General features: G+C 39.5%; 1 protein-coding gene across 1 annotated transcript in view; it reads left to right on the top strand.

The window, feature by feature from the left end:
* Positions 1-346: 346 nt before the first annotated feature.
* Positions 347-10394, top strand: part of LOC129361440 (anosmin-1) — a 57359-nt gene continuing 47311 nt past the window's right edge. Inside the window, exons 1-2 of the mRNA XM_055032285.1 lie at positions 347-610; positions 10290-10337. Coding sequence (XP_054888260.1) covers positions 428-610; positions 10290-10337 — 231 coding nt within the window. The 5' untranslated portion in view covers positions 347-427. The remainder of the gene's footprint in view (positions 611-10289; positions 10338-10394) is intronic.

Here is a 10394-nt window from a genome sequence, read left to right as displayed (position 1 = left end):
GATGTGATTGGCTGGATTACTATGTGACTTGACTTGTTATCGGACAGGTGTACCTAAAAATCACTCTGTGAGGGTAAATCATGCTTCACTGTGCTTGAGAGGGAAAAGAAAAAAAAAAACATACGGTGATCATAAAAGTTTATTCAAGTGGAGTAGATATGGAGAGACCCGCTTTATCCCTCCCTTTTCCAACCGTGAACTCTTGTGGAGCGATCTTTACCTGCTTCATCGCTCCTCAACGCACGTCACTCACCTTGGGATCATCCAATCGCGATGCACAGGAGCCCCGTGGCTCCTCCCCGGCGTATAATTGGAAGTTTCTTTAGTTTCTCCGGCGGAGCTCGCGCGGCAGTGTAGTCTGAGCTCGTGGAGGGATTAAAAAAGACACCACCACCAGGCAGCAGCAGCAGCAGCAGCAGCAGCAGCGATGTTTACCGGGAGCCCGAGCGCATGTGTGACCCTGTGTTTGTGGATTACGGCCCTGACGAGCGTCTCTGCGAGGAAGCAGGACGACACCTTCTTCACCGCCAGCGTTTACCGAGCGAGATGCGCCTCGAGGTGCCTCAGCCTGCACATCACTCGCATCTCCGCGTTCTTCAAGCACTCACAGGTACGACGAGCGGGGTGGTCGCTGCAAAGCAGCAAGATCAGACCCGGATAAAGCCCCAGGCTGCCCGGTGTTGGTAGGAGTCGATGGCTCTCATGATGAATTAAACCTGTTCTCTCCTGAGCTCTGTTGAGGGGAAAACTGGAGGAGACTAATTGTGCTCTATTTATTGTTGATCAGGCAAATTAGTCTTAAATTAATGGGGGGTGGGAAAAAAAAGAAGAAGTGTCATCGAGTTGCTTGCAAAGTTATTGCCACCAGCCTGCAGAGAGATGGATAACTGTTGTCTGTTAGAATCAGGGCGCTTTACAAGCCTAATTAACACATCGCCGTGTTTTCGAGACTTGGAGATGAATAATAGCTCCAAGTGCATCAGTTTCCATTCATTACTCGCTAATTACTGGAAAATGAGAGGTCATCTCTTTTGATCACAATTGTGGTAGCCACTTTGCTTAGTGGCTACCACAGTTTTACACTGTGCTGTGATGCAGACCTGGCTTGGATCCAATTGAAATTAGCTGTGTGTTTTGGTTGATTTTGGTATGTGGTGTCAGAAGTTGTTTTTCACCCTTCGCTGAATGCACTGTTCTCTCCCAGGACCCCTAGAGAAAAGAGCTGGACACTGATCCCCCCCCCCCACCTTTTCTTTCTTTTTTTTTGCTCCTCTTTCTCCATTTATCTGTTTGGTGTCTGGCTGCCTTTACTGTCACCCCATTAGGATTTTCAAGGCTTGTCTTTTTCTCAAGGTGGATTAATGAATCCCTAATTGTTTGGAAACATGCTGGAGATGGATTAATCTGCAGTTAGATTGAAATGCACTCATCAGTCTGATAGACTCTTTCTTTCTTTCTTTCTTTCTTTCTTTCTTTCTTTCTTTCTTTCTTTCTTTCTTTCTTTCTTTCTTTCTTTCTTTCTTTCTTTCTTTCTTTCTTTCTTTGTCATGTATTGGTTTTGTAATAATGTCGTCTGTACCATTTACTTATTGAATTTTGTTCTTTTAATGTAAAGTAAAGTAACACAAATGGCCCCAGGTGATGTCAGCTGAATAATTTGTCAGACTACCTTAAAAGTTGCTCAACACACATGCATCTTATAATTTGCCTCAGAAAAAGTGTTACCTCAACAAGAGTGATGGCTGGTGCTCCTTTAGTTTCCAAATAACGACTATTTTTGTTTTTTACGACTGGAAATATTTCCTGACAGCCAGATTTGTCTTATTAGTAAAGAAGGGAGAAAAGACTGGCACCGGCATTCAGCCAGCTGATTATTGGTGTGGAGCAACAAGTTAGGGAGGGGCAGAAACTCAGGTCACTTCCTCTGACATATTATTGTAAGGACTTGTGGGAACAATATGATGGCCATTTTTCATGGTTTTGAAACGACAACTTTTTAAAATCTTGTTACACTGGTATCATACCTACCAGACACCTCCTTACCGTGGTTAGTCATAGCATTATTTATGAAAAGATTAGATGTGACTTAGCTGTATTCCACAATGTGTTATGATAGAAATAGAAGTGAAGAGGCATTCAGCAGAAATAGACCTAAAACAAGGCTTTGTAAAAGTGCAACTTGGCGAGCGGTAGCAGGGATTAGTTTTGACCAGATTCCAGGAGAGTAATGCAGCCCAAGGTTGCATAGTCAGGGAATTAAATTAGTCATCAGCTAAGAAGTCAAATAACTGTTGGAGCCTCACCTCTAATGAACAGCTAATAGTCAACATAATTGAGTGCAGAGTCTGAGAGTCTGAGGCGGTCCTCAGTAAGGGGGGGAAATAAAAGGGAGTCATTTGTGTAAAAGAAAGGCTGTTTAGTGATAAGTAAAGCAGTTTAAGCAAGAACAGGCATATCTGTGAGTATTGTATCTTACACTGTGGTCTCACTAGTCCTTTCATGTCAGAATGGGGGGTCTGGTCAGCTGTGAAAACATATGGCCACCCTCTTTCCTGCCCTCTACCCCCTGGCTCTGCCAGTAAATGCCAGCACCACAACTGAACAGCTTCTGTAGGAGACACACTGCTTTACTGATGCTGCTTGCTGAGGTCACCTTCCTGCTAAATAAGCAATCTGGCGATGTTAGAGATGCACCAATTAGGCTTCTCCTAGCTTTGACCAATTTTCTGCTTTCATTGAGGTCTGTCTATCAGATTCTGAATTTAACCGTATTAATTTCTATCTGGTAGAACTATATCACATGAAATAGATGTGCCAAAAGATCAGTCATAAAGCCAAACCAATAAATGCATGTCGATAATCTTCAGGTGAAACCCTGATAAACAGATTTTCTTAATAGGATGCATCGAAACTTAGAACTCTATTTCCAGTCTACAAACTAATCAACAAGTTTTTGAAAATCAAATAACCTTAAAGGACACTTAAAAGACAACAAATATATATATATATATATATATATATATATATATATATATATATATATATATATATATATATATATATATATATATATATATGCTGAAACCACAGTGTATATCTGATTGGTGGATAGAAGAAACTACAGAAGAAAACATTTGAAACGGCCAGTAATATATATTTTCCAGACACACAGTGTCATTTATAGCTCAATCAAGTCACTATGTTACCTTCAGTTGTTATAAAACTACTGTATATGTCAAACATTGACTTCATCATTTCACTGCTTGAAACTGAGCCTCTGTCTGTAAGAAGCTTCTGCTCTTTCTGACACTCTGTGCTAAATGACAAATCATGTTCATGCCAAACAACAATACAAAACACACAAGCCATAGCCGTCATCTGGAGATTTGTGATGAACATTAGGGACAGAACCTTCTTTCAGTCGAAGTATTTTGGCAAATTGCGCCGTGAAATGTTAGCAGATTTCAAAAGACCCCTTCCTAAACTTGATTTTTGCAAACTACAACTTCCTTTGGCAACATCACAAGCAAAAACAAAATGAAGCCATGCAGCTGTCTTTTCTGGTACGGTACTTGGAGAAAATGCATGCACACGTGCTCTCATAACAAAACATTTTCCTTTTCCAACAGCTGTTATGCAGGGGCAAAGGCAGCAGGAAAAAAAACATAGTATAGTGTTGTGAAGTGGAGTGGAGATACACTTGGGTTTCCAGGTGAGGGGCTGTGCTTGGGGTTGCTAAGTAACAAAATTGTGAACCAACAATTTAGAGGTTTTTGAAACATGTTGTTTTGCAGACACCAGCTGAATATTTACTTATTCCCAAAAAGTATCTGGGCAGTTTTTATTGCTCTTGGACTGTTTCTATTAGCTGTAGATATCCAAATAAAAGTACATAAATATGCAAAAAGTGAATTTTGCATAATAATGAACCTTTTAAGCATCAATGGATATATCTGTGGCACTTTTCTTAAATTTTTTTTTTATTATTATTATTATTCAAACCGAAAGAGAAAAGCTACGGGTGAAACATTTACAGTTTTCTGATCTTTAAAAAGCCTGACCCACCAATTCACATTTTGGCCGATATAAATTTTTTTGTCTGAAATATTGCTGAATACAACAAGAAAGTAGCTGAATTGATAATAGTGCGGTGACTATTGTTAACAGCAAATGTGCAGACATGGACCTGGTGGGCAGGTTTACCAGTCAAACCTTTCTCACAGGAGAGAAGAAGAGGATAGTAATTGAAATTTAGACCTTTCTTGAAGTACATAAGATCAGGACATAAAATCGGCGTTGCATGCCCATATCGACCAATCACGGATCTCCCAAAATTAAGAAAATAGGCATTGATAAATTGCAGCATCCCTAAAAAAGACAATTAAATTAAATACTATTTGCTGAGGCAAACAGTGAGTAGAACAATGGACAACTGACTGTTCCCAATCTACAGCCAATTTGCTGGTGCATCTCTTGGCTAAGCACAGACTTTAGTCCTGTCTGTAGCAGCAACGCTCAGTCAGCACGCACCTACAGGTGGATCTGCTTCCTCTCAGGTCTTATTACAGTGACGGGCCCAGCAGGCAGCTCGGAGCTCCACTCGGGTGATTGAGACGACAGACCTCCTAATTCAACTCAGACATCCTTCGGGGGGTTCATTTAATACTCACCGAGCAAACCAAGACACACAATGCGTTCCATTCTAATGGAAATGAAACGTCTCGGTTGTATGTCAAAACAGAACTCCGTTTCCCGTGTTTCCTGATATTTTACTGTCTCTGCTCAGCATCTAGTAATCTATCTGAGCTGCTACTAGTTTTGGTCTTGGAACAAAAGATAATTTGCTCCTTTTAACACATTCAGCAGCTGGATTCTGCTTTTTTATATATATCAGCTTTAATTCAATCATTCTGTGAAGACTGGAGAATTTAGATGTTGTTACAGATGTTGTGAGCAGCCACACGTCTTATTTGGGATAAAAATGAGAAACTTTGTTTTAATTGCCACATATCTGAATTAGTGCGAAATGGAAACAAGCATGAAGCTGCAGAGTTGGGAAACTCATGGGTAGTCTATTGCTTGTCAGATTTATAGCAATAAGAGATTTATTGATGTAATAGCATTTCCAAACACAGATTTATTGACATTTTACTCCACTTTTGGGGAACTTGTCACCCCCAGTACAATAGACAGAGCCGGGGAACACCCAACCATAAATATTAGCTCTCGGACACTTTTAAATATTAAGAGCGAGCTGGGAATCCCACGCAATAATGTATTCTGAAAGCATCGGCCTTGTAGTGGATTATTTATGTGGGGACGTGTGAAGCCAAAAACAAGGTGTGTCCATGAGCTCTTGTTATTACATTTAAAGCAATAAAAATCTCACACATTTTAAATTTACTCATTCATTTCCAATATTGTAAAAATCTAAGCATCTTGCTTGACGGATTTGTGTTTTGTGAAGAGAAAAAGCACAAAAAGTGCAGCTGGAAAGCAGTTTTTCCATGTCCTGTTGTTTTCAGCTTTTGATACGATTGAGATCAAACCACAGCCCTGCGCTCCTCTCATGTGTGGAGTTTTTCATTAGTGAAGACAGCAGATGAATAGAGGTCTATGTAACTTGGCTTAACCTCTCTCTGTGTGTGTGCTCCAGGAGCATGACGGTCCTGTCTGTAAATCTCAGCGCTGCTACAAGCCCGACCTACCTCAGCTGACAAATTGCCCTCATTCCAACGTGGAGACAAACTTTACACCAGTTGTTGGAGATCTCTGAAGCACCTTTTTATGTTAACATTGAGCTCACTTTAACTCACTTTCAGGAGGTCCTGCCCCAGGAAATGATTAACATCAACAGAAAAATCAGAGGAAGGACCGACCCCATCTTTTACATTTACTTTATGCTTTTTATAGATTGAAACAGTACAATAAATATTTGTTTTTTTTATTATGTGTTCATCATTAAAATGAGCCTTAATTTGTTACGCTCATCTTAATGAGGGCCACTGTTACGTAAGATTTTATGTTTAAAAGCTGTTAGTTGTATGTATGATCAGAATAGTTTGTTTATCACAGTCCTTGCTGCAAAACCATTTTCTAAAAGAGGTTGAATCTAAGCACATCATCTCCTTTGTCTTCCTCCTGAATCAGCATGAAGGAGTAGGAAGCCTGCAGTAAAGATGGAGCTTACCTGTTGCCGTAATTACCGAGAAACACATTCGTTGGCAAACAATTTGGTACATTACTGCCACCTTGTGATAGTGATGTTAATGTTGTGACTCTACCAGGTATGGATGGGTAATTTAGGCCTGGTATTTCACAATGTTTTGTGAGCTTTATTCCAGTCATTTTGGATGCCTAGTTTTTGTAAATTTTTATCCCCCAGTAGAGATTTTGAGCAATTTGGATTTCTTTTTATGCACTATTATATAACAATATATAAGAACAGTATTACAAATATTGCTTTGACCCTTTCTAAGTAGTTATTTATTTATATTAGGAGCAGAGGTATCATAGGGTGTTGAACAGATTAAAAATGATTTAAGAGTTTATATTTTAAACTAAAATATAGATTTCTACCTGATAGCTTTGAGTTTTTTTTTTAAATCAGCCGTCACTGTTTTCAAATCCAAGAATGAAACAAATAACTTTGCTGTACTTGGTTCAGTCTTCCTGTTATCTTCACGTTCTTGCTCTTTTCTTGCTCTCTCTCTCTGGTTAACTTAACTACACATCTGTCTTAGAAAATGTTTCCTTTCAAATAGCTTTTTACCTCTCATTTGATTTATTTGGCAAACAAGTATACTTAAATCAAGAAAAACCTTGCAGGCTACAAGGAAGCAGAGCTAAAGTCCACAGGTAGCAATTCCGGCCGGGGATTTTTTTTGCATGTGGTTTGCATGTTATCGCTATTCAAGAGCAAGGTCTTTTCCGGTACGCAAGCTTCATCACACAGTCCAGAAACATGTAAGTTAAGCCAATTGATCTCTCTTCGTTGCCCTTTGGAGTGAGCGTGTTGGGGGCATTGTTTGTCCAGTGTCTCTGTGTTGCCTTGTGAAAAAGTGACTAATACAGAGTGTACTCCACTTGTTTCTCACGCTTAAATTGTAATCTACCAACATAAATTACAGTAACTACAAATATACTTCACTGACAGCTAACCACCAGTTTATTCATATGTTTATTTATACATTTATTGTTTGTGGTTGTAAATTTCTTAGTGTTTGGCCTTTTATTTTTGTTCTAGTAGATTATAATGGAGCTTAAGGTATCAAAGGACCTGTTGGCTTTTAAAAGACACATTGGTTTGCCTTTGAAGTCATGACTCCTCAAACTTGGCCAGAACTCAACAAGGTCTTATAGACCCAGGAGGTGCTTTCCACAATTTAAAAGGCGTGACATGATATATAAGCAAGACTAAATGCAAGAAAGGGATGCATTTAATCCGAGTGAAAATCCCAGAAGAAAAGAAGATTTACATTTTCCAAAGGAGTACTGATATCCTGAAAGATAAAAGGAGTTTTGTCCTCTCAGCTCTCTCTGTATTCTAGACAATGCAACATGCCTCTGGCCACCTGCTCCGACTCGTCTGCTGACAACACCCATAATGAATCTCTAATAAATGTCCTCTTTACGTACTCCTCATGTCATTCTACTGTCACCAATACAGCTAAGTTCACCTTTACACGTTCTTAGACTCCCACCCAACCTCGTCCCTTCGAGTCACACTGCAGAATATCTGGAACGAATTCGCTCGCTGAAGTCCTTGACAGTCCTCAGCTCTGCATAATGTTCGGAGAGTGGGGGAATGTCGTGGTGAGTCAGAGGGATGAAGTCCTGACCTATAATTATTCCCTCGTTGGTCCCTGAAATGGTGGGGTCAGGTCTGGACAGCTGGGGCAACATCCTGCTGAGGCTCTCTGTAACAGGCATGCTGTCACACAGCAAAATTAGCTCCTTTGTGGATCTGGCCCTGTCTTCACTGATGGATGGGCAAAGAGAGGCATCAGAAACAGGACAGATGATTTAGGATGTGGTCTGCAGTTGTGACAATCTGTATAAATTATCCGGATGTATCGCTTATTTATATTTTGTCACCAGTGGAGTTTGGCTTCCTGAGACTCATCATTAAAAATGTTAATAAACATATTTCACTGTGAACTTCACCTTGACTTAACTCTTGTGATGCTGAACAAAATGATGTGTGGATGAGTAATAAATAATTATTTAATCTAACAGAGTACAGGTGTTCTCTGTCACCCAAAAGGACTGAAAACTAATGGATGCACAGCAAACCCTTCAGCCAAACGAGCTCTTATTTCAGCTCAGTTTGGTAACAAAAACAACTATCCCAAGTCTCATTAGTGCTCAGACTTTTAAGATTTTTCATCCTTATCTGCTGCCTTTTGCGAGGGAGATTCTCTATAGACATGACCGTCCAATCAGGGATTCCTTTGAAGCCATTTGACCGCTATCCTTGACTTTAAAAGCACAACAGTTACTGGCACTGGATGTCAAATTAAACCCCTGTAATGATAACTTCTCTGCCAGGATCTCATGGGAAATTTCTTCTGGATTACATTGTAAGAAAAGGCTTTGAACTTGACATTGAACCTAAACAGACTCTTTGCTTGCGGATCCCTGAAGTTTGAATGTCTTTTCACAGTTTCATTTTATGGGGAGGACAGGGAACATCCAGATCCCAGACCCAGTTCCAGGTCATTGACTAGAAAAACCTTTCTATGGGAACTCCGAACTTTCTGTTAGGAATCACTTGATCATTCATCATTCATTCAGAGGTATTAAAATGGGGAGCAGAAAGGCAATAAACAGCATTATAATTGTAATGGGTGGATCATATGTTCCAGTAATATATGAAATACGTAGTTTTTACTTCTTTTTTTTGGTGTTTTAGCCTAATCCTAAATGTCCTTTATATAGTGGTTGCTGACACTTGTCACTAAGCAAAGAGATATTTAATGTGGATTCATCTTTATCTTTTTTAGCCTTGAAAATATGTTGAAAACTAGACTATTTTAATTCAATAATATTCAATAAAACATCAACATCAATTCCAAAACATTAATTGGGTATAAGTTATACTTGATTGACGGTTGATTTTAAAATTAGTTTGTGATTGAAACTTTACAAAAATGATTATTTTGGAATTAGGGCAGAATGTATTTGGAGCAGAAAACATATCAACGTACATCAGACTCAAGTTTCAGACATAGACCAGAGTCAAATGTAAAAGCAAATACTTTCTGACCTGAATTGGACTTGTGCTCAGATCTCATTCACAATCTTTCATTTAATCAGAAGTGAAAGCAAGTGATATGTAAGTTAAAGACCGAACTTAAAGGCGATGTATACATTTTCTTTTGAAACGGTGTGCTTGATTATAAACGAGTGATGTTCACGGCTATTAATTGTTCATAACCTGCTCATGTTCAGGGTCATGACAGATTTGGACCCTGGAGCAAACTATAATAGTAACTTAGAGCAATCTCCAAACTTGTAGATACAATTTATTGAAGTCTTGAAGCCACATTTCCTTTCATAGTGTATGTAGGAGACATAGAACATGACTTATTAATTATGAATTATCCTCCCGGGGTGGTTTGAATTAATGCACGGTCGGTACCAAATGAGCACATGTATGTTCTTGAATTGAGTAGGGTTAGGGCACAATAACCAGTACACACCTATTGGATTAACAGGCCATTCACTAACTTGTTTGACAAAGAATAACAACGCTCTCAACCATAACGACTATAGGAAATTACCTCTTGGACAGGCAATTTTACCTCTTCTGGTGTTTCACTTGATAATCTTACATCTTTCTACACATGAGATTTAGGAACAGACATAGCTAACTATGTGGACTAAATGTTTGGTTTGTTGGGGGGGATAATTGTGCTATCACAGCAGTTAGAACGTCTGCAGTCTACCACGGCTGCATACATCAGCTTTGCCCTCAACACACAGGAAAACGTGTTGAGGGATAAAACAAAATCCTCACACAAGCAGAGGTCACTGGGCTCTCCTGAAACTGACCAGAGGTGTGCTGCAGCTCACTTCTCTTCTTTAGAGATGGTCTGACTCAGACTTACACATTAATCAATCACCAAGAGGGCTGCGCTTCAGGCTAGGCAGTGTGTGGATGTGTATCGTGACAGGAGAGAAGAGGGTCAGAGTTACGTATGTGCATTTTGATGGATTGATTGTTGCAAATGTATTTTCAACAGTATCTCCTGATGAATAACGATGTTTTCCCTTCTCCTTTGCAGAATAATGGCTCTTTGGTGTGGTGCCAGAATCACAAGCAGTGCTCCAAGGTAATGTGGTTTCATTTCTGTCATGAATGAGATGCATGCCACGTACATGGCTCATTA

This window comes from Poeciliopsis prolifica, unplaced genomic scaffold, assembly GCF_027474105.1.
Source record: "Poeciliopsis prolifica strain line A6 unplaced genomic scaffold, Auburn_PproV2 SCAFFOLD007, whole genome shotgun sequence".
Classification (NCBI taxonomy): Eukaryota; Metazoa; Chordata; class Actinopteri; order Cyprinodontiformes; family Poeciliidae; genus Poeciliopsis; species Poeciliopsis prolifica.
The sequence above is the reverse complement of the archived record's forward strand: the minus strand, read 5'-3'. Positions and strand labels throughout refer to the sequence as shown.